Source organism: Macaca thibetana, chromosome 10, assembly GCF_024542745.1.
Source record: "Macaca thibetana thibetana isolate TM-01 chromosome 10, ASM2454274v1, whole genome shotgun sequence".
NCBI classification, from domain to species: domain Eukaryota; kingdom Metazoa; phylum Chordata; class Mammalia; order Primates; family Cercopithecidae; genus Macaca; species Macaca thibetana.
In genome coordinates, this window is record NC_065587.1 from 37,170,880 (window position 1) to 37,195,431 (window position 24,552).

Sequence of the window (24,552 nt, forward strand, 5' to 3'; positions counted from 1 at the left end):
CCATCTCTACTAAAAAATACAAAAAACTAGCCGGGTGAGGTGGCGGGCGCCTGTAGTCCCAGCTACTCAGGAGGCTGAGGCAGGAGAATGGCGTAAACCCGGGAGGCGGAGCTTGCAGTGAGCTGAGATCCGGCCACTGCACCACAGCCTGGGCGACAAAGCAAGACTCCGTCTCAAAAAAAAAAAAAAAAAAGAACAGACAAAAGTGGGTATAGGCCGGGCACGGTGGCTCATGCCTGTCATCCTAGCACTTTGGGAGGCCAATGGGGCAGATCACTTGAAGTCAGGAGTTTGAGACCAGCCTGGCCAACATGGTAAAACCCCATCTCTACTAAAAATACAAAAATCATCTGGGTGTGGTGGCACCTGCCTGTAATCCCAGCTACTCATGAGGCTGAGACAAGAGAATAGCTTGAACCCAGGAGGCGGAGGTTGCAGTGAGGTGAGATCATACCACTGCATTCCAGCCTGGGCAATAAAGTGAGACTCAGTCTCAAAAAAAAAATAATAATAATAATAATAGAGAGAAAGTAGATGTCGACCCCACACATGGGGTCAGCTTACTTATCTTGACCAAGGCACAAAGAAGCTTCCACGGAGAAAGCTGTCATCGTGTTATCAGATGCTGGCACATTTGCATATTCATATGCAAAAGAGGACATATACCTCACCCCTTATTGAAAAGAGGACCTATACCTCACCCCTTATAGAAAAGAGGACCTATACCTCACACCTTATAGAAAAGAGGACCTATACCTCACACCTTATAGAAAAGAGGACCTATACCTCACACCTTACAGAAAAATGAGCTCAAAATAGCTGATAAACATAAATATAAACTTCTAGAAGACAATACAGAAGAAAATCCTTGTGGCCTTGGGCTAGGCGTTGAATTCTTAGACACCATACCAAAAGAGTGATCCACAAAATTTGTGATATGTTGGACTTTATAAAAATTGCACCTCTTTGCCGTGTGAAATACAATGTTAGGCAAATGCAAAGAAAAGCTACACGGGAGAAAATATTTGCAAATCACATATCTGATAAAGGTCTCATATGCAGAATGTATTTTTAAAACTCTCAAAACTAAACCATATGAAAACAACCCAATTTCTTAAATAGCAAACAATTAGAACAGGCATTTTACCAAAGAAGATATGTAAATGTCACTTAAACACAAGAAAAGATGCTTAACATCATCAGTCACTAAAAAAATGCAAATTAAAATCACAACCAGATACACACCTATTAGAATGGGTAAATGAAAACAAAACAAAACAAAAAAAACTGACAAAAAACTAAAAAGTAAAAACTTCACACTTAACTAGAAAGACTGAAAACTTTACCCCTAAGATTGGGAGCAGGGTGGGTGTGGTGGCTCACATCTGTAATCCTAACGCTTTGGGAGACTGAGGCAGGAAGATCTCTTGAGTCCAGGGGTTTGAGACCAGCCTGGGCAACATGGTGAGACCCCATCGCCATAAAAAATACAAAAAATTACCCGGGTGTGGTGGCATGTGCCTGTAATCCCAACTACTCAGGAGGCTGAGGCAGGAGAATCGCTTGTGCCTGGGAGGTGGAGGTTGCAGAGAGGTGAGATTGCACCATCGCACTCCGGCCTGGGTGACAGAGTAAGATCCTGATTCGGAAGAAAATAAAAAAGATTGGAAGCAAGGCAAGGATGTCTACTCTCATCACTCCTATTCACCATCATACTGGAAGTCATAGCCAGAGCAGTGAGGCAAGACCAAGAGTCGGCCAGGATGCAGAGTGACCGGTGCTCTCTTGTGGGTTAGGGCTAGGGTTAGGGACGTTCAAAACAGCGCATCGCTTTGGAAATGCTGGCAAACATACACTTTCAGTATGACCCAGCAATCTGAAACCAATGTATTTACTCATGAGAAATGAAAATGTATATTCACACAAAATTCATCGTATGTGAATATTTGTCGCTACTTTATACATAATCGCCCAAGCCTAGAAACAACCCAAAAGTCTTTCGGGGGCAAATGCATCAACCAAACGTGGTCTATCCACACAATGGATCTGACTCCACAGTGAAAAGGAACGCCTAGTGGATGCAGGCGACAGCTCAGAGGATGGAGTGAAGGAAGAAGGCCTGCTCGAGAGGCCACGGCCCAGCTGGCTCCACTCACGCGACATCCCAGAAAAGGCAAAGCTGTGGGGAAGGAGAGCAGACCAGTGGGTGGAGGGGCTGGCGTCGGGGTGGGTGGGCCACAGGGTTTGGGGGCTGGGGCTGGTCTGTCTTCTGAAGTGGGGATACAGGGGCTGCGTTTATTGAAGCTCATAGGTGCGAACAAGCACAGAAGGGAACCTTATTGCATGTCAGTCGAAAAATGAAGTAGGAACAAAGAAAAGCACGTATCTGGTATCCTACCCCTCTCCACCACCTTCTCCACCCCCACCCTGGCCCAGGTCACCTTGGTCACTCCCAAGACATCCGGCAGCAGCTTCCCAACCACTCTCCGGACCCCTAAATGCATATTCTCACCAAAGCACTCAGAGCCGTCCCTTTAACATGTAAGTTGCATGGCGGCTCTGCCCAGAATCTCCCACGCCCACTCACTTCTTCTAGAATAAAAGCTGCAGCGAGGTCTATGAGGCCCGGCGGGATCTGCTGGTGGCTTCTCACACGGCCCTCTGCTCACTCTGCTCTGGCCACCCCAGCCAGGCGAGCGCTGTTCCTCCGGCACACCCAGCACGTGCCTGCCCCGGGGTCTTTGCACCTGCTGTTCCCCTACCTGGCATCTTCCCCAACGCCCACCAGTGTGCTCCTGCAGGGTCTGCATGAGGCCTTCCTGACCTGCCTGCACCCCCGCGCTCCCCCCCATGTGGTTTTCTCTGCAGCTCTTGTTACTCCCTGCCAGTCATGTATCATGCCTATCTATTTTGCTTATTTTCTATCTTCTCTGGTGGGACATGAGTTCAGGGGGCCAGAACTTTTTGCCAATTTTTTTGGGCTGCTATACACCCATCCTGGCTTGTAGTAAGTGTTCAGTGAATGAATGACGAGTGAATGAAGGAAGGAATGAAAGATGTTAGCCCAGATGCTCAGAAGAGAATTCCTCCTGCCTGGGGAGGCTCCCGGCCCTCCCAAGTGCTGCTGCATTTCTGCTGCTGCTCAGGGGAGAACACAAATAGTACGCGTGGGTAATTGAGTCCTTCTTCCACCCTAGGCACAGTCTCTAGCGTTTTATGTCATTAACTCATGAGACCGCAGGGCAGTCGCTACCTCCAGTGGGCTGATAGGGAAACAGAGGCACAGATGGTCACACCACTTGCTCAGAGTCATGCTGCTGGCCAGCGATAAAGCTGGGATTTGAACCTGGGTTCTAGCAAGCCAGCCATTCCGAGCCACTGGGCACAACCCAAAACCACCGATTCTCGGGAAGCATTCCCCTGATCTCCTTCTTGCTCCCCTGCCTGCCTTCAGGAGCCAGCCCTGGGTATGCAGGACGCAGCCCCCACAGGTGCACAGGGATGTAAAGTCCCAAAGCAGGTGCGGGTGGCTTCGGGTGGGTCAGCACGCTGGGCACCTCCCCTCTCCAACCTGTACCAGGTCCACGTGGCACTCCAGACCCAGGGCTGTCTCCTTGGCCTCCTGGAGTGGGTGGTGCCCCACTGGTGATGCTGTTGGGAAGAGCAGTGGGCACAGGGGTGGGGCAGGTGCCTTGCCCCTCTCTGGGCCTCAGTTTCTTCACTGACGCTGTGGAGCCCGGTGGTCCCCCTCTGGAGTTGTGCATTCCCCTTGGGATGCCATGTGGATGGGGCCAGCCCCTCGGCGACTGCACCTTCACTGGCGGTGACAAGGTCAAACTCCAGGGTGTGGATGGGGAACAGTGGGGGGTCTCTGGGGCAGGGAGACCCCATGGCTGTGACCTCAGGAACACCATCCCCCCAAGTGCCAAGAACCAGGATCTCTATTCCCCTCCATGCCCACCTTGCAGAGCTAGCATTGTGCAGGCAGCAGCCTGGTCAGGGCGTGAGGGGCTGCGGGGTGGGGGGCTCGTGTCCCCACAGCCCTTCATGGCCGTGCAGAGGAGGAGGATCTTGAGTGCACACAGGCCGGCAGGAGGGAGGACCTGGCCACCCGAAACAGCCTTGAGCGGACGGCAGCTCGGCCACTCTCTGCTGCTGTTGTTTTTCACAGACTCACGGAGGCAGGACTAACACATGCTGAAATCCACCCCTCAGCCTACAGCTCCATGAACTTTGAACCGCAACCAACACAGACTCACAGGGGCAGGACTGACACATGCTGAAATCCACCCCTCAGCCTACAGCTCCATGAGCTTTGAACCGCAACCAACACGGACTCACAGGGGCAGGACTGACATGCGCTGAAACCACGAGCTTTGAACCACAACCAAGATACAGAACATTTCCATCACCCCAGAGTTCCCAGCGCCCCCATGGCGACCCCACCCCTCCGCTGACCTTCCTCCTGTCCCAACGGCTCAGCCTTTTCCAGAACCTCAAGTGCTTGGAATCACCAGGGCCTCGGAGTCCGGTGTCTTTCAGCATAAAGCGCGCCTCCTTGAACCTGCATTTTAAAGAAGACCCAGGGGAGGCCTGAGATTCTGCCAGCCTGAGTCACCCACCTCACCGAGCCAGAAAGCAGCAAAGAGGTCACCAGGCGCTGGGGGTCAGGGTTTAATGGGGACAGTTTCAGTCTGGGGAGAGAGAAGGTTCTGGAGGTGGATGGCGGTGACGGTTGCATAGCAATGTGAACGTGCTTCATGCTGCTCAACTGCACCCTCACAGAGGGCACAACAGCACGTTTTAAGTGATGTGTGTTTCACCATGATTCAAAAATAAAGAAAAGCTTTTTTTCTTCTCTTAATACAAACTACTAGATCACCACTTGGGAATTTATTTCTGCGATTGAGAAAAACAAAGGCAGCCTCTGGTTTGTGCACAGGCCAGATGCCCTCTTGGGCCCTGCTCAGCCCAGGGCCCTCTCTGCCCATCATCAGATGCTACCAGCTGGGAGCCCTGGTGCCCCTGAGAACAGACCTGGAGATCCCTGGGCTGCTGCCCGAGGCCCTGCCTCGCCTGTGGGGTGGCTTGCAGTGGTTCTTGGTAAGCACAGGGTGGCCGTACTCCCTTGCTGCCCTCAGCACCCACAGAACTGCAGGCACAGCCCCACGACCCCGTTTATCCCTGGAGTTGAATGTCCTCAGAATACTGTCAGTCCAAGTGTAGGACAGCCTGGGAGAGCTGACCACGGGTCCCAGTGCAGAGCCGTGAACAGGTGAGCCTGAACCGCCCTGGGCCAAGTCGCTCTTGAGGACTCCAAGCCCAGTCAGAGCCAGCCATGGCCAGCTCTGGGCCCCTCATGCTCCCACCCTTGCCCGTCTCACTCAAAAGCCTGACCGTTGTCCCATGGGGAGCACCACAGGGTCAGACTAGGTTTCCCCTGCTGAGAGCACCTCCAGGCCTGTCTCTCCAGCCACGTGATGTGCACAGGTGGCTCTGCCCTCTGCTTAATCCGGGAAATGGGGTTACAAGGTACAGACGTGGACTTGCATGTCTGCAGGTCCTCTCCCTGCCGTCTCCCACCTGGCTCCAACAGGCAGATCTAGTGCCTGGAACAAGGCCAAGGTCGCCTCCCTGTCCTGTCCTCTCACCCCCCACGGCCTCAGAGTCACCGTCTGAACATCTGATTTCACTCTCCAAATTCTTTATTTCTAACATATAGCACTTTAACCTTTTGAAAACTTGTAATTACTAAATTTTTCAAACACACACCAAAAATGTCATCGACACCCCCTTTCCACGATTATAGACTTAAGACCAATCTTGTCTCCTCTGTTGCCATCCTACAGCCCCTTCCTCCAGACCATGCTTCAGTAAATCTGAGACATTGTATCATTTTGTCTGTAAACACTTCCATATGTACCTCTAAGAGATCAGGACCATTTTGAAAACCATACCCATAACAGCTCTGGACAAGAATTTGTAGCTATTCAACTACCCAGGCTTTTCTCACTGTTTCTTGGCATGAAGAATGATCGGCTTTGGTGCCGGCATTCTGCAACAGGTTGACTTGTCCGAGTCTTTGCTAAGAATCCAGGCCACCGTCTCCGATTCCCTCACTGTTTATTTGTAGGACAGACTGAGTTGTTTGTCTGGAGGTGTTTCTTGGGGTCTGGGTTTTGCTGGCTGCATCCTAATGGTGCATTTGTCCCTGTTCCTCTGTCCCTGGTGTGTCCTGTGTGTTGGCAGTGGCATCAGGGGCTCCATCAGATTCAGATTCAATGGCTTTGCTCCAAGGATGCCATGGGGCTGTGTGCACACCAGGGCTCACCTCACACCTAACTCCCCTTCGTGACACCGGCAGCTGCCAAGAATCCATGCCTGCATCCATTGTTTGATCAGGACTGCACCTGATGAGTGGGATTCTGACATTCCTGCTCCTTCTTCACTTATTGGTGAACGTTTCTGCGCTGAGACGCTGCTCTTTACCTACTCTTGGGTTATTCTAAAGTACCGTTTGAATAGAAAAGGCAGGAAAAATGCTCCACTCCTTTCCTCTAAAGGGTCATGGGCTTTTCAGACTGGAGGAAGTGTGTGACTCTTGGCCTCACACCAACAGCACTCGAAGCCCTGCGCTGCAGGTGAGGACACTGTGGCCGCCACAGCCGGAGCCAGAGCCGCCCAGAGCTGCATGGTGTGGGTCCCCTTCCCGCCCCCAGGGGAGGTCAGAGTGGGGCAGGCTGTTCTTTTTTTTTTTTTTTTGGAGACGGAGTCTCGCTCTGTCGCCCAGGCTGGAGTGCAGTGGCGCGATCTCGGCTCACTGCAAGCTCCGCCTCCCGGGTTCACGCCATTCTCCTGCCTCAGCCTCCCGAGTAGCTGGGACTACAGGCGCCCGCCGCCTCGCCCGGCTAATTTTTTGCATTTTTAGTAGAGACGGGGTTTCACAGTGTTAGCCAGGATGGTCTCGATCTCCTGACCTTGTGATCCGCCCGCCTCGGCCTCCCAAAGTGCTGGGATTACAGGCGTGAGCCACCGCGCCCGGCCAAGGGCAGGCTGTTCTAAGGACCCCTTGAAGAACAACTTCTTCTGTAACTTTTTTTTTGAGACGGATTTTCCCTCTTGTCACCCAGGCTGGAGTGTGGTGGTGTGATCTTGGCTCACTGCAACCTCTGCCTCTGAAGCTCAAGCGATTCTCACGACTCAGCCTCCCAAGGAGCTGGGATTACAGGCATCCTTCACCACGCCCGGCTAATTTTTGTATTTTTAGCAGAGATCGGGTTCCCCCATGTTGGCCAGGCTAGTCTTGAACTCCTAACCTCAGGTGATCCACCCACCTCAGCCTCCCAAAGTGCTGGGATGACAGGTGTGAGCCACCGTGCCCGGCCTTCTGCAACTTTCTAACTAGAAAAAGTTCCCACTGCTGAACAGTTGCAGGAAGAATACCCAGGACGCTCGGCTGCCCGTGGCAGGTCTGCAGCCCAGTGCCGCGTGGCCCGCGAGCGGTCTCCTCCCTTGATTCACTGTCTGCTTGCTCTCCTTCCATTTGGCCACACCTTTTTTTCTGAACGATTTGAGAATAAGTTGCAGACTCCACACTCTAAACACCTCTGTATCCTTCCTAAGAATGAGGATGCTGCCTGTGGAGGTTGCTGGGCACAGCCTGGGGCACGGGACAGGAGCCCTGAAATAATCCACGGCCGGATTTCACTGGAACCCGTCTCCTTCCCTGTCTCAGCTGCCTCTCCTTTCCTGGAATTCTGCCAGCCCTGAACAGCCGGGGTGTTCGCCAAGTCGCCCGGCGCTCTGTCTGTTCCTGGAGGCCTCTGGAGCAGGGGTTGTAGGAGACCAGCTCCTCCTGCATGAATCCAGGCCTCGTCGGCCCCTGGGAGGGAGCAGGTGCCCTCTGAGTTGGGATCTAACCCAGCAAAGAGCACTGCTGTTTGTACTCAATATGAAGAAGCCTTGCAGAGAAAACAAAGGAGGAGGCAGGGAGGCTGAGCCTGCAGGAGCGGGACTCGCTTGGTGCAGACAATGGCAGTGATGAAAGGAGTCCTCACGGCCACTCAGAAGGATCTAATGGACTCGTGCCTGTGAGGCTGAGAGGGTTTGCTTTTGTGTGGGGCCATGGTCGGGGCGGGTCTCTAAAACTTTCAAAGGCTGCAGCCACCTCATCCCTCATCTGATTTGAATCGGATACCTGAGGTCCCAGGCCCCTGCCACCGTGGGTCCCTGGACACACATGTGTGCATACGTTCAGTATACACACCGCGGATGGATAAGCACGGGACTCTGATGACCCACCATCTGGGCCATCAGCCCTGAGCCCTGCCACACAGAGCCTGTGCCACCGGGACCTTGTCACAGCCGAGGTCAAACCTGGAGGTTGGACCTGTGCCATGGGGGACCATCCAAGAAGCAAGGGCCATCTGCCTGTGTGGGGCCACGTGTGTGGGTGGGCTAGAGGAGGGGTAGGACAGTCCAGGGGAACCCAGGAGCACCCGTAGGTCCCTGAGCCCCCAGCACCTCCTCCCAGTCACACTGCTTGCACTGGGGCCAGGTCTGGGGCCTTTGGGAGGGTCCTGGGCACCAGGTCCTGTCTGCTGGCCTGAGAGCCCTGCCCACTCCACCGTCGATTCCCAGCCCCAGCTACACACTAGGAAAATGCCCAGCTGGCTTCAGGGAGGATTACCGTAAGTTGCTCCAAAGTGTTATCACCAAACCACCTCATTTCTAAACACAATTTCTGTTTGCAAGTGCCCAAGCCAAAATTTTGTAGGGGCCCCTGGGGCAGGAAAGGACCCCTGTTTTGGAAAGAGGGGCCATTTGATTGGCTACTGCCCCAACACTTCCATACGTGGTCACTGAGAGGCAGACACTTAGCTGAGGGTATCCAGCCCCTCCTCAGTCAGACATCATCGTTTGAAAGCTGAATGTTCACCCAGATCTGCCAGTGGCCCAGAAGCCCACGGGGAGACCATAAACCCCCTAATTCTGGGGAAACCTCTAGTAAAATGGCAAATGGCAGAGCAGGGGTCGGGGGAAGCCAAGGCCTCTCCTACAAGGAATGTTCTTTTCGAGCACAGGGAGCAGCCGGCATTAGGGCCCTGGAAAGCCCCAGGCCGCCAGCATCGGATGGAGGAGCACCCTTGTAATCAGCCGCTCCCAGGCACGCAGCTGAGCCCTTTAAAGAAAAGTGGAAACTATGTTCTCCAAGGGTGTGGAGGATGCCAGGGGCATTCAGCAACGCTCGGCCAGCATGGCATCTGCAGGGCGTGGGGCCGCTGTCCCAGGGTTGAAGTGTCACAGGCCTCTGTGAATGGACGAGTGCCTGTGGCTGGCCGCAGCATGACTTGGCCAAATCTGCCTCGCAGCCTCGAAGCAACAAGGCTGGGCAGGTGGTGCTTTGGGAGGCAAAGTGATGTCCCACAGGTGCCCAATCCCAAGTACCCGGCAGAGAACCCACACACGCCAGGGAGGACACTTTCTTGGGGGTGGAGCCGAGCTGTCGTCACACCCCTGTGCTTTTCAGCTGTTTGTTTTCGAGGATTGTGGAGGCTGGTGAGCTCCTGGCCTTTTGCCAGGGGAGCGGGAGGATCAGGGGTCTGAGCGGGGACACCTCCTGGGTGGGCAGTGACAGCACTGACCCCTCCACTGCTCACCTTCCAAAGGATTGGGTGGCTGTCGCCCCTGGGGCCCCTCCACGCCCCTGGCCAATGCCGATCAAAGGCAGGAGCTTGGGGAGAGCAGATGAAGCCTCAAAGGGAGCGAGAGGTCACTTATCACTGCGTTTACCCCACGGGCCGTGCCTACTTCTGCCTCTGGGGAGGGCAGGGACTCTTGCGGCAGAGGCAAAGCAGCCCTGACTCACTGCCTGCTACCAGTGTCTGTGGGAGGGGCCTCCCCCAGAGGAGACACCTGTTGCCACCAGTTCTACGTGCAGCCGGGGAGACTGGGAGCTCAGTTCTACCCCCCACCCCCCAGTCCACCTGGGTGGTGGCCAGTGGAGGGTCAGTTAGGGCCCAGGTGACGCCCTGCCCAGCACTGCTGCCCCCACCCCCACCGGGCACACTGGCATATGAGGGCTGCCCAGGCAACTACAGAAGCTTAGCTGGGAGGCTGCCGATGCTGGTGTGTCAGGAGCCAGGGGGACAGCCAGCCACCCCAGCCCCTCTAGCTGGGCAGAGGTGGGCGACTCTGCCTGGATCCTTCACCCTCTGGCTTCCTTAGCCCACCAGAAATGGAAGAAACCCCACACCTCGAAGGCTGCTCGTGTCCAAGGTGCCATCCAAAGTGCCCGACCAGCCCTGACTTCCTCCCTGGACACCAACCTCCGGCTCGGGACTTTGGTTTGATCAGTCCTCCCCTCCAGCCACGAACCTCAGCCAAACTGATTCCCAAGGGGGCTTCCCACCTGCATTCCTACGGTGCTTTGCTCAGACCCTTGGGGGGCCCTTGGTCACTCGGCTCCAGTTTTACGCACCTCACCACAACACCACCACCACCCGCAGAGCCTCACAACCTTCCCAGCAGAAACATCGTCCCCACCATCCAGCAGTAATAGTACCTGTGAGCGCTTCTATGTGTCGGGGGCCATGCAAACACTTCCCATACATTCTCTCTCAAATGCTCTACCTTCTGAGGTCAATGCTAAGACTACCCCATCACACAGATGGGAAAGCTGAGGCTAAACTAGGAACCGGCCCAAGATGGCATCAGGTTCTGCTCTGACTCCCCAGTTTGGGTCAGGGCAGGCAGTTGGGAGGCACTGGCAGAGTCAGTCTGGGGGCTGCTCTGCAGAGGAGAGGAACGTCACCTGTTGGGGGCACAAAGCCTTTGGAGAAGCTGGTGAAAGGGACCTCTTCCTTTGGAGACGCAGGTGCCAGCGCACATGTTTCCATTAGAACTTAAGGAATTCACAGACGTCGGAGGCCCAGCCACCAACCCCAGGGAGGTCACAGGCAGGGGCTCCATCCCCTCGACAGGAGGGGAGAAGATAGGGGCTGAGCCTGGCAACTCCGGAGCTGCACCCAAGCTGCCCCAACCGCCTTCGCAGCCTCACAGGAGTAGACTGTCTCTGTGACATCTCTCCCACTCCCTACCCAGAAGGCACACCACTGGCGTTGCTTTTGGGGTGAAGGAGAGGGGAGCCCCGGGGCTGGTTACTGAGGCTTACCTGTATGACGACTTTGACAGTGGCGGTGTGGATGGTGGGGGTGCACACCAGGCCACCGGCGTGCTGGCCGTCGGCGCTGCGGTTCTGCTCGCCCATGGTGAACAGCATGGGCACCGCCAGCAGGGCCGAGGCGAGCCAGATGGCGCTGATGAACTTCTTGGTGCGGCTTCGGGACATGAGGGTCTTGGCCTTGAAGGGGTGGCAGATGGCCAGGTAGCGCTCCACACTCAGGCTGGCCACGTTGAGGGCCGTGGCGTAGGTGCAGGCGTCGCGCAGGAAGTAGTAGCCGCGGCAGCCCGCGTCGCCGAAGGCCCAGGGGTGGTGCACCCAGATGAAGTTGTACAGCTCCACCGGCATGGCCAGCAGCAGGGTGAGCAGGTCGGACAGCGCCAGGCTGCCCAGGTGGTAATGCACCGTGCTCTGCAGACTCTGCAGCGACTTCTTCCGCGCCAGCGTGAACGCCGTCACCGTGTTGCCCACGGTGCCCACCACGAAGAGCGCCAGGTACACGGCGGTCACCAGCACCTTGGAGTAGATGTCGGTGTTCACGTCCAGCTCGCTGCTGGGTGCCGCCAGGACGCGCTCCGACGCGTTGCCCGAAGCGTTGCTGAAGCCCGGGGCTATCAGCCCCGCCTCCAGTCCTGCCTGCGCCCGCTGGAAGGGGTCGGCGGCCGGCGTGCCCGGGGTTCCCGGCGTGGAGCTGTTGAGGCGCATGGTGGGCGCTGGGGTCCGCGGCTCTGTCCCGCGCCTCCGGGGCTGGAAGTCCGGGCGGATTGGGCACGTCTCAGTCGGGGACCGATGAACGGGAGCCCAGAGGAGGGCGCGTGGCGAAGACCAGCGGGCGCGCCGTCCAGCCGGGAAGCGCCAGACCCAGACGCGCCGCCCCGAGCTCCGGGCTCCGCGCTCCTCCGGACTCCCAGCTCCGGGCTCCTGGCTCCAGATTCCGCGGTTCCTCGGGCTGTCTCCGGGCTCGGCGCTTGCCACCGGTTCCGGGTGCCTCTGATCTCCAAATCGCGCGGTTCCCCAGGCTCCCGAGGACAGCGCCCAGCCTGGCTCGGGCTGCGCGGGGCGAGCTTGTGGCGCCGGGAGGAATGCACGCACGGCTGCCCCGGCGCGCTCCCCTCCCTCGCTCCGAATCTCCTCCCTCGCGCTCTCCGCGCACCCTAGCCCCGCACACTTCCCGCCGCGCCCGCGCCCTCCCGGCTCTGCGCGTCTCCACGAAGCCGGCGGCCGCGCGGCGCGCCCAGCAGTTGGGGGTGGCGGCGGAGGAGGGAGGCAGCCCCCGCTGTCGTCTCCGCCCCACCCGGGTGCAGCCTGGCGGGTCGCCCCCTCGCGCTCCCCGGGGCAGGGCGGGCTGGGTTGAGCGCTCCAGGGAACCAGGATTCCGGGCGGGTGCGGCGGGTATCGTGCACCGGGCCCTTCCTGCCACCCTTTTCCCTGTTCTCCGCAATTTCTCGCTCCGGCTAGTAAGGGAACTATGCACCTCCCCCAACCCTGGGCTCGCTCAGTGGGGGTGAGGGTGTATCCGGAGGGCAGGGAGGGAGGAAGCTCCCCGCTGGCAGGGCTGGGCGGCTGCGCAGCTGGTTGGGCCGCCCCCCTACTCCTGGGTGTCCACAGGGTGCCAGAAGCTGGGTGCCCAGGGGGGCTCCAGGACCACTAGAGATTACATTTCTTGTGATTCCTTTTAAAATCTAGCTGCAGTCATGGGCGTGCCTGGTCTGTGAATGCGTATTTCTGGGATATGCCCAGTGGGAATGGTGGGGGCTCAGGGCATAGTTATCACCTGGGGCAGGGGCGTGAGGCAGTACCGAGGGACACCTGCAGAGGCTGAGGAGCTGAGGGGCTGGGTCCTGCAGAGGCTGAGGAGCTGAGGGGCTGGGTCCTGCAGAGGCTGAGGAGCTGAGGGGCTGGGTCCTGCAGAGGCCAGGAGCCACAGATGGTTTCATCAAAGTCTAGGGAGGGGTTAATGAGGGAGGGCGGAAAGCAGGTGCCCAGAACAGCACCCTCCCCACTCAGGGCCCCGCACCTGGCACCCTGGGCCGGTCTCATGATGCTATGGGATGTGATCCCCTGGGTCCCTTATTACTGCCTGGATTTGTCATCAGAAGTCACCCTGAGAGCCCACACCCCAGCAGGATTTGGGAGGGGCAGCCCTACAGCACGCGTCAGGGCCTCCTCACAGGCCCAGCAGGCTTTGCACACTCCCTCCCTCGGAGCGCCTCACAGGGTGCCCCTGCCCCTGGCTCGGGAGCCACGTGAGAGCGAGATTCTTGTCCTTTCCCTGTCCCCGCAGCACCTGGTAGCACTGGCATAGGTGACCAGGCACAAGCTTGTCCTCTGCATGTCTGGGTTGCCCAGGAGCCCCCAGGGCACTACTGTCCCTTCTCTAGGCCCTCCCCGTCCCCTCCCCTGCTCCCTCCTCCCCAGAACCCCTGGGAGAGGTTGAGTAGAGCTGCTGCTGCGTGTGTGCAGGGCTGGGGAACCAGCCTGGCCTTTGTGGACGTTGCTGGCTGCAGATGTTGTGCTGGGAGCAGGAAACCTGGGCAGGCTGGGGCAGGCGTTGCAGGGTGTTGAGGGAAGTGGGAGGCTGAGGAACCCCCTCCTGGGCCCACCCAGCTAGGAGAATTCAAGGCTCCTGAGCTGATGGCTGGCAGTGGGACTCCATGCTTATTCATCCGTTCTCGCCCTGCTTTGGGCTTCTCTGTCCAACCGAAGCCTGATACTGTTGTCAGGGAGCTGCAGCTCACAAACATCACAGCTTAGAAATCCTGGCATCAAAGGAAATGCCAGCGGTCCCTTTGCTGGAAGCCAGGATAGTGGACTCAGAAGCCAGCAGATAGGGTTTGAACGTTGGCCCTGCTCTACTTCACATTTGGACGAGTGTCCTTAGCGTCTCTGTGCCTCAATTGAGTCGTCTGTAAAACGGGAATAGTGGCTGAATGAAGGGCAGGGCTGTTACTGATGGGTCTCCACGGGGAATGAACGAGGTCAATGTCAGGCTGAAGAGGGGCTGGATACCCTCAGCTAAGTGTCGGGTATGAGGTGAGGTGTTCCATCACTAGAGTAGGCTGGAATAGGCCGGATTTGTCCTCTGAAAGGCACGATTCACCAGATAAGTACAGGGGCTTGGGCGGGGACCTTAGTGTCCACGCCACGCAGGGAGTACATGTGCTGGACAGTGTCAGGTCCAGGCATTCACCACTGTCTTGGTAACACTGGGGTCTGACCACGGGCTGGGCTGTCAGGCGCCTCTGTCGAGACCCCCACAAAGAGGAAGTCCACAGCAATGGCCACTGGAGTCTGTCCCTCTGCCAGCCAAAGTAGGAGGATGCAGCAGATTGTGCTCTCTCTCTGCCAAAGCTCATTGTTTGGTTTTCAAACCCCTGACCTTTTGGCTAAGCTGCCCTTATTTTCAAAGGTTTATCTTTGAGTTAGCCTGGGAGCTTAAAAAATCATAAAAGGCAACTTAGTGCAAATATTGTGATGCAGCATTTGCTTAAAACCACGTAGGAAAATGTCACTTGGAAGGCCTTGCTCTACACGGCGGACGGCGGGCCCCGGGTGGGGACTCCTGGCAGCTACGCCGCTCAGCTGCTCCAAGGCGCTCGCCTGTTCTGAGTTCTCCTGTGCACTCACCAACCGGATGGCTCTGCAGCCGGAAGCTTTTAACTCCACGTTGTTTGCCCCTTTCTCTCTGATTTCTGCAGACAGAAGCCCTTCCTAAACAGCTGAAACTCTAAGAAAGTGCCGGTGAAGCTTGGGAAGGGCCGGGCCGGGTCCGGTCATGCTCATTGGTGATGCAACCACACCCTTGGCCACCAGATGCCTTCACTGACACATGAAGCCGGGCACAGCCTCGTGGGGGGCAGGGCTCCGGGGGCGAGTGTCTCCTGCAAGCTGGAGAACCTTGGAGACCTGCTGCCCTGATCCCAACATTCCCAATGCTGCCTGTTGAGGAGCCGGCGGGTCCCAAGGGCAGCAAGGACCGAGGTCCACGGGCACGGCTGTGATGCTAGGGTGCAGCACGAGTGCTGAACAGGGGCAGCCCGTGTGCTGGGGACAGTCTGGCTTTCTGTGGTTCCCTGAGTGGTGTGAGCAAGGCCATGTCCTTATTACCAAGCAAGGTAGTCATCTGTGCCTGGGGTGACAATCACATCCAAAGAGTCACCACATGAGAGGTCTTTGGAAGACGCTCCCAAGGGTGGGGGTCCCTGCTTGTTTCATTGGCTAGCTTACCCTGAGTCCCTCCAACGCTGCCCGGCACGTAGTTGGCACTCAGTGGGTCTGTGTTGCACGAGTGGAGCAGATGCGATGGTGAACAGGATGAGGCCATGCCAGCAGGATGTGCAAAACCCGTCACTGGTTCACAGCAGGCTTCAGGCTTCTGAATGTAGGAGAGTCACCATCTCTCCAGCCTCCATCCTTCTCTTCCCTCAGGCCCCCAACCACTGTTGGGCGACTCTTGCTAGCAGGAAGCCCTCTTACTAAATTGAAAAAATTAAGTTTACAATAACATCTACATCAGTTATCTATTGCAGCATAACAAAATGCCCCCACACTCAGTGGCTTAAAACAACAGGCATTTATTGTTTCAGTGGCAGCAGTAGTTGGTTTCCTATGAGGATGAAGGTGGGTGGGGGAGAAACGTGAATGTGTTAGAGGCACAGAAGATAAGTAATAAACATAATTGGTAGAGCTTGGCTATAGATTTTCCCACCCACAGCACGGGAATTGCACGTGTTCCAGGACGTACAGTGTTCCAAGGAGGATCTTTAAAAACGGAGCGGCACCTGCACGTGTGCTTCGCAGGCCCGCAAGGAGGGCGGAGTCTCCTTCCAGCCTCACACTGGCTGCGCTCCAGGCATCTCTGGGGCTGTTGGCAGATTCTGGGGGTTGTGCTACAGGCCGATCAATCCTCAGTCATCGGCATCCTTGTCCCTCACATTCCCAGGCCGCCCCTTGGACCTCGGCCAGCTCTCTGGAAACGTGAGCCGTGTTCTCAGGGAAGAACCAGAAGAGGAAGCAGGTGTGGCTGCCCACAAGTGCAGCGGCTGCTGCGTGGGATGGGCCCCAGGAAGGCCAGGGATACAGAGGGCAAGTCGGGGTGACAGGCTGGAGAAGAGGTGGTTTCAAATCCCAGCTTCACCGGGCCTGGACCCCCAGTTTCCTGTGTGTGAAATGCACGACGTGGCCTCTAGGTCGCCAGGCTGCTGTGAGCATCCTGTGATGTGCACACACTTCATTCCACACAGAGGCCAGGGCCCACCCCGGTGGCTGCAGGGCAGCTGGAGAAGCTGGGTGGGAGGAGGATGGCCCAGAGTGGGGTCACACACTCCGTCTTTGCCCGCGTGGGGACATGCTCGGGGCGTTGCCGTGGCTGTCTTGTGCGCTTGGCTGAGGATGGAGAGTGATTGGCCACCAGAGTTATGTGAGGTCCCCATCAGCATCATAGACACTCAGCATTCCTGTTTTGGGCCTCAGGTGAGCTGGGATGGCCGTTCCACAGTGCCCGCAGGTCGCCTGAGGAAGATGGCACCAGAAGGCTGGGAGGCTCGGGGTAGGACAAACCATTCACTCTGGTTTTCCTGGGACTTTCGAGGTTTTAAAGCAGCCAAGTCCAGAGACCTGGGAGCTGGAGCCCTCTCAGTCTCAAGCAGTTGGGGCTGAGGGTCACCCTGGCTGTGTACTGTGGGAGTTTGCTCTTACAGCCCCCCTCCCTTCCCATGCTCTCTCCTGCTCCGTTGAGCCCCCACCCCGGGTCTCCCCCGCTGGGACCAGGTCTCACCACTCCCTCCAAATCCCAAATCACCCAGGGTTCCTTCACCTGCCACAGCTAAGAAGCCAAGAATCTTCTAATTCAAACCTGACATGGCTCCATGGAGAGCTGGCTGCTCTGCAACGGGCCCAGTTTTCAATCATGTATTTCCTCCGGGCTCTGATTCAGCCGGATGGTCTGACTCACACAGTCGTCAGACATATATCAACAAGTGTGTCTCTGCCGTCTGCCTGGAGGCCAGAGCCTCCTGGTGAGCCCTTGGTTCAAGGGCTCACACCTAGTGGGCAAAAGCGGTCAAGTTCCCTTAATTTTCATGCCCCCAAGAGCCATCTGCCCTCCACCTGGCTCTGCGGGAATCTGGTGCAGGCCTGGTACCCAGAGGACAGGGAGATGTGTGTTGAGCGAATCGTGAGCACCTGGAGGGAACAGCTAGCACTTCACCTGCTCAGCCTCTCCCCTTGCCTGGGTGCCAGCACCTGCAAGTCTTCCTGTGAATCGCCTGCTGTCCACATGGTCTGTGTGTGCGTGCATGTGTGTATGCCTGCATGCGTGTTGGGCTACCAGGCACAGGGGCTCAGAGGGTCCCTGCTGGCAGGAGCAGGTCTTCCCACGCTCATCTCCTGTCCTTTCTCTGAGACCCCGCAGGAGGCTCTGTCTCCTCTCCCCAGGGCTGGCATCCACCTGGCAAAGAAGGCTGTGCCCAGCAGGGAGGGAGGAGGGCATCCTCTGCCTGCCCTGCCATGCTTTGTGTTCTCTCTGCTCAGATGCACAGAGCCCCATCTCCTGACTGCAGCTCCAGGGACCCTCTCCCCTGGCTGGAGTTCCGGGGACCCTCTCTGCTGGCTGCAGCTCCAGGGACCGTCTCCTCCTGCTTGCGGTTGGTTTCTCAGTGTGAATGAGACTCTGCTCCACCCAACCAGGCAGAGGGCTTGGGATCTGCAGTCCGACCCAGGGGCTTCAAGTCTTGGCTCTGCCACCTCCAGAGTGAGCGACCTTAGGTGGCCCTGAGCTTCGGCTTCCTCCTCTGGAATATGGGGATGTTAACTGTGCCTCACGTTCATGGGTGTGGATGAGATGGCGCTGCCCATATGGTGGGCAGAGTAAGGATCCCAAGGATGTTCATGCCAGACTCTCCAGAACCTGTGAATATGTTGGGGCACCTGCCAAAGGGGATTAGGGGGCAGGCGGATTAAGGCAGCTCATCAACCATGAAATGGGGAGGCTGTGCTGGGCTGTCTTGGGCCCAGAGGAGTCACCAAGGCCCTTAAATGCGGAATAGAGAGACAGGAGAACCAGAGTGACGGCAGCCTGAGAGGGTCTGGCACATCGGATGCACAGGGAGCCACGGCGCTGTCCTCACAGCACAGCGGGCCAGCCGTGAGCATCCCACACTGGCCGTGTCCAGAGAGCCTGGCTGAATGATGAGTGAATGAAGGATGGCTAAAGTGGGCTGGGGAGGTGGGAAGAGGCCGCTGGGGCCCAGTCCCTGCTGTACACCAGACCTCTCCCCTCCAAGACAGCACGAGGGGCCCAGGGTCCCCCAGGCTCTCTTTGCCCACCCTGGCTGCACCCGTCCTGGCCTTCACCTCCAAGCAGAAGATGCTCAGGACGAGAGCCCAGCTCCACACGGCTCAGAGACCACTCCCCTCCTGTCCAGCTCTGGTGTCTCAAGCTGTGCTGTGGAGAGTGAGGACAGAGGGGGCCTCTCAGGACAGGCCAACCCGGTATGAGGACAGAGCAGGCAGAGGCCACAGTCCAGGTGGCTGCAGCTGCTCCGCACCTGGAGGTGGGTGTCCAGGAGATAGGGCCCAGAGAGCGGCTCTGTGTGGAGCGGGGAAGGCACAGTTAGGGAGGAACCTTGCCCATGAAGTTCCACGTCCCTCCCCAGCTTGCTGGACTGTGAACAGGAGCAAGGACTGGCGCCCTGCATCCTGGCGCCCTGCACCCCAGCATCCTGCACCGCAGCGTCCTGCACCCTGATGTCCCTGCTGGGGCCTTGTGGGCTCTTGGGACTCCTGCCTGCCCAGCCCACTGAGTGCCTCCGCGCTGGCTGACCCGCGGGGCTGCTACAGCAAGCACGTTCACGGGGAGAGCACCGGATGTCTGGGGGAACTGGCTGAGGTGGGGCAGTTTGGGAAGACTTGTCCAAGGAGAACACGTTCACCGAGTCCTGGAATGTGGTGTGTGAGCAGGAAGGGTGGCGGGCAGGACGGGGTTGGGCCAGTGTGCAGCCCGAGGTCAGAAGACAGAGGGGTTAGGGACGCGGCTCCTGGACCTCTGTGCCTGTGACATGGAGTTTTATTCCTGGAGCTAGTGGAAGACACTGCATATTCAGCCTGGGCCCCAGGTCGGGGCTGGTGGCTCTGGGATCCCGCCCAAGGCAGCAGGCAGTGGGGTGGTGGGAGGAGAGGAAGGAGGGGGGACTTGTTGCCACGGCTCTAACTTGACTCCTCGCAGACGCACAGCCTTGACTCCTGTCCACCCAGCAATCTCACCGTGCGCCCTTCCAGGCCTGCTGAGCAGAACCGCGTGGAAGGGTGAAGCAGAGACGGCCTGGAGTCACCTTGGATTGTGAAACCTGTCAGCAAGTTTAAAGAAATCAGCCAAGAGACACACAAAGAAAGCTGATGTTTTGGAGGAAACAGGGAATTAGGTAGATTATCTTCTGAGGAAAGAAGATCCATTTCCAAGACATATTTCAATGCAGCCCAGTTTCCTAAAAATTATTCCTGGGAAGGGCTTGCTATGAACGCACCTCAGGCCGATGGACACAGAGAGTGTCCCTTAGAATTTCCTGTGATGTTCCCACCAATTTCTCTGGACCAGGTTTAAAACTGATGAATAGCAGGCCCCAGCCCCCTAAGCCCGTTCCCTTTTCTCCTCATGCCCTCCCTGGCCTTCCTATACTCTCCTCTCTGCCTCCTGCTAGAAGGAGGGTTCCCAATTGCTGGGCCCCCAGCGGAAAGCCATTTTCTTTTTGCAATTTGCTTTTGGGAAAAAGACAACACACAGGCAACACAGGCGATGCAGAGGGCCAAGCCAGCCCGTCTGTTCCATCTGCAAAACAGAAGTAGCATTTTGTCTGCTCTCACCCAGAAGCTGCGGGCTTATGGCTCTTATAAATGCACCGATTTGTGGTTAACTTTCCAGGCGTCCTTGTGAGCACACTAGGCGATGTAAAGCTAAAAGAGCTGCATTCGGCTAATGTGAGTCTTCCATTTATTGTCAGGAGAGAAAGGACGGGGCAGCTCTTGCATTCTCTTGAAGGCTCAGCAGTCCGGCCCCCCGCCAGGAGGAGGTGAGGAGATGCGCGAGGCAGGGTTGGAGTTGGAGCAGGACGCTGAGGGTCTTGTCATGCCCGTCCTTCCTGCCACGTGGCTGTGCCAGGCTGCCCTCTGGGGAAGGCAGGACTGGGTGCCGTGGCACGGGCATCTCTTCCCTCTGACTTTCAGGCTTGCTTCCTCCTCGGTCTAAGGACGGAGTTTGCACAAACATGACTTCTGCGTCTCCAGAGATCCAAAGTGTCTGACTTTACCCGCAGTCAGGAGTCCTCCATGCTTAGAAATATTGAAATAGGAAAAATGTCTTCCATTTTGTAGTCGCTTCCTAGGAGTTTCCAAAAGCAAAACCTTGAAATGGTTCCTCCTTTGTCGTTCTCGCCTTGGAGCTGCAAAGGCCCATTCGAGACGCTTTCTTTAACAACGTGAGGCCATGCCATGGGGAAAGGAACCCCAGGGGCAAGAGGGTCTGAGGGCAGCTGCCCGGCTCACTGAGGGTGGCACACTCCCTCTATGACCCTCAGAGAGAGCAGAGGGTTCACAGGGTGCCAGCATGGGCCTATGTGGGACACCAAGGGGGACAGCATGAGGATACCAAGCCCAGTCCACACAGCAAGTCTGGGCTCCCACGAGCCACGGACACAGCCAGGGCTGGTCCATCGGCCGCCTCTGAATTCCCCTCCCTTTCACCCCAAGTCTCAGCCAAGGGCTCCATCTCCCACTTGCCCTGAAGCTAGACACGCCACAGAGTAAGTTCTGGCAGGGGGTGTGGAGAGAGGGCACCCTTGCCGCTCAGGCAGCATCTCCCTGGCTTCCTGGCCTCCCTCTGGCTGGGAGGTGAGGGTGGTGAGAGACGGAAGCTCCTGGGGAGACATCCCAGCAGCAAGAGAGAGGGAGCCTGTCTCCATCCACTCGAGGTGCTGACACACAACACCAGAGGCTGGCTGGAGTTCCTAAACAACAGAAATCCCTTCTCACGGTCTGGGAGCCGCAAGGCCAAGATCAAGGGAAGATTCAAGGTCTGCCGAGGGCCTGTTTCCCGGTTCACGGAGGGTGCCTTCTTGCAAGAAGCCCCACCTTCACCACCAAATCCCCTCCCAAAGGCCCCACTTCTCACACCTTTGCCCGGGGGGGTTGGGATCCCAAGACAAGAGCTTGGAGGAGCGGGGGCTGGGATTCCAACCCAGGAACTTGGAGGAGCCACAGGCATGCATCTGATTACAAAGCCCCTCTCTGGGTCTGAACCCCATGCCTTCCCAGGACTCCTGCCCTCCTGGGACCATTCCTGGAGTCAAATGGAGCCTGAAGCTTCCTGAGGACACCATTTGAGGCCCTGGCCAGCCCCAGCTGCCCCCTGGACTTTCAGTCCCATGGAACCTTTATTCTCTCGAACTGTTTGACTTAGGTTTTTGCCATATGCCCCGATGTCTTGGGACAGTCATCTGTGAATTTAGGAGACACCTCCATCATTTATTCACCTCCTAGGGGATGAGGATACCTGGAGGGCAGGCCCTGATACCCTGCTTTCCTGTCAGGGGAAACTGCGTCGTGGGCAGAAGACCAGGGCATGGGCATCCGGTCCAGGGCCCGACAGAGCAGAGCAGCTAAGCCCAGGAGAGAGGTCAGCCTCTCGGGCAGGCTCCTGAAGGACAGAGTGTGGGGTCTCCCCTCGGGGCCCCTCCCCAGCTGCACCCCTTCCCCATTTAAAGTCACCAGGTGCCTCTCCTCAGGCTGTGGGACGAGGAAGGAGCCCTTTGCTGTACCCAGTGTTGTACCCAGTGCCTTGCCGGTTGGACCACGTGCTCCCTGAAGACGGGGCCCAGCTCTCCCTCCCCACTCAATCACCCTCAACCCCCACACTTCTAAGTCTTCAGGACCTGCTTTTTCAACCCCCACCAGCTTAGGCTGGTCTCAGAGGACTGCTCTGGGAGAGGAAGTCCAGACCATGGGCTGGGGTGCCTAACTGTTGCTCATTTTCTTTTCAGAGAATGAATGATGTTGAGCTTGACATGGATAATTGAGTGTACAACTTTTCTAAAAGTAACATACACAGATGCTGGGCCCCGAGCCCCGCCTCCTCTGTGCTTTCTAGATGGGGAATGAGAGGCTGCTTGTCCTTGGTGTAGGCACCGGTCCCTGTCCCCAGCTCCCTGATTTTTTCGGTTGTTCTTATTCTCTCTCACCCCCGACTCCATCGGCAGGTGCTGAGACCGCACGTGGTTTGATCCTCTCAGGTGTGTTCTGTGCTGCCTGTAAGACCCGTCCCTACCACTGGCCAGGCATTCAGCCCCCAGCAGCCCAGCCCCTTTGCCGGGCAGGGGAGGAAGCTCTTGGAGTCCACTGTGGTGGGACCAGGGACCAAGGCTTCACACCCGGCACTGCAGGCAGCAGGTTTGCCAGTCACTGGAAGACTATTATCCGTACAGTCCCCAAACACGGTTTATGACTATTTGGCTCATTAAATAGCCTGAATCCCTAGGGGAACAAATCAGACGAGGTCTATTTTTCTTCAATCACTGCCTCACCCCCTGCAGCTCTGGTGTCCCCAAACCACCCTTAGGCTCCGCGATTCTCCAGAAGGCTCTGCGATTCTCTAGAAGGCTCACACAGCATTGCAAACCTGCTGTGCTCACATTTGCTGTTCATTAGAGCAAAGGGTGCCAGCTAGAATCGGCGAAGGGAACTGGCAGAGTCCAGGAGGGCCCAGGCACAGGCTGCTGGTTTCCCCACTGGGCAGCCTGACAGCACTTGCTTCTCCCCAAGCTGATGGCCTGCCTTGGGGTTCAGGGCTCTGCTGGGGCTCAGTCCCACAGGCTCTGCCAGGCGACCATGTGCGGTGGCTCGGTCTCCGATCCCTCCAGAGGCACAGCTGACACCATGTGGCCCAAAACGCCCACCACAGATCCGATTAATAGCACAGACCATCCAGCCTGGCCCAAGGTCCACAGATAACCAGGACTCTCTTAGCAGGCAGGACAGGCCGGGGCTCAGAGGCCAGCTCCCTGTGAGGAGAGAAGTGGCCAGGACTTTCTCAGGGAAAGGAGAACCGTTCACTGCACAATCAGTCACTTTCTCTTCCCCTCAGTGACGCTCAAGGCAAACTCCAGAAAGGGTAGGTCATGTTTGGACATTAAAGTCCCCCCAGGCCAATTAAAAACTTGAGTATGACAACCGATTCCAAAAGCCTCACTGCAGAGCCTTAATGCACAGCTGCAGTCCACAGCCCCAGTCCAAACCCCACCCACATCCCACACTTGCTCCACCCCCCACCCCACTGCCACCCCACCCCACACCCACTCCACCCACAACCCACCCCCACCCTACCCCCACCCCACTCCACACCCTACCCACACCCACTCCAAACCCCACCCCCACCCCACACACAACCCCACACCCCACTCCACATCCCCCACACGCACTCCACACCCCATCCCACACCCCACTCCACACCCACCCGACACCCCACTCCATACCCCACCCCACCCCACACCCACTCCAAACCCCACCCACACCCCACCCCACACCCACCCCACACCCCCACCCCACTCCACCCCCCACACCCCACCCCACCCCTCACCCCACTCCACACCCACCCGACACCCCATTCCATACCCCACCCCACTCCACACCCCACCCCACACCCACTCCAAACCCCACCCACACCCCACACCCCACCCCACCCCACACCCACCCCACCCCCCACCCCACTCCACCCCACACCCCACACCCCACCCCTCACCCCACTCCACACCCACCCGACACCCCACCCCACACCCCACTCCACACCCACCTGACACCCCACTCCATACCCCACCCCACTCCACACCCCACCCCACACCCACTCCAAACCCCACCCACACCCCACACCCCACTCCACACCCCACACCCACCCCACCCCCACCCCACTCCCCCCCCCCACCCCACACCCCACCCCACCCCTCACCCCACTCCACACCACACCCCACACTCACTCCACGTCCTCACTGCACAGCTGTGCTGCACAGCCTCACTGCATGTATTAGTCTATTTTCGCACTGCTATAAAAACCTGCCTGCGGCTGGATAATGTGTAAGGGAAAGTGGTTTAATAGACTCACGGTTCCACATGGCTGGGGGTCCTCAGGTAATTTACAATCATGGCGGAAGGCGAACGGGAAGCGAGAACGCGCCTCACAAGGCGGCAGGAAGGAGACGTACTGAGTGAAGGGGGAAGAGTTCCTTATCAAACCAGCAGCTCTCATGAGAAAATCATGAGAACAGCATGGGAGTGACCGCCCCCAGGATCCAGTCATCTCATGAGAAAATCATGAGAACAGCATGGGAGTG

The 24,552-nt window shown here is 57.5% G+C and overlaps 2 protein-coding genes across 2 annotated transcripts in view; both read right to left on the minus strand.

Annotated features, from left to right (window-relative positions):
* Positions 1 to 12,251, minus strand: part of NTSR1 (neurotensin receptor 1) — a 65,822-nt gene extending 53,571 nt beyond the window's left edge. The window contains exon 1 of the mRNA XM_050745097.1: positions 11,174 to 12,251. Coding sequence (XP_050601054.1) covers positions 11,174 to 11,887 — 714 coding nt within the window. The 5' untranslated portion in view covers positions 11,888 to 12,251. The remainder of the gene's footprint in view (positions 1 to 11,173) is intronic.
* The window catches only part of OGFR (opioid growth factor receptor), a 431,648-nt gene that overhangs the window by 106,032 nt on the left and 301,064 nt on the right, over positions 1 to 24,552 (minus strand). The window lies entirely within an intron of this gene.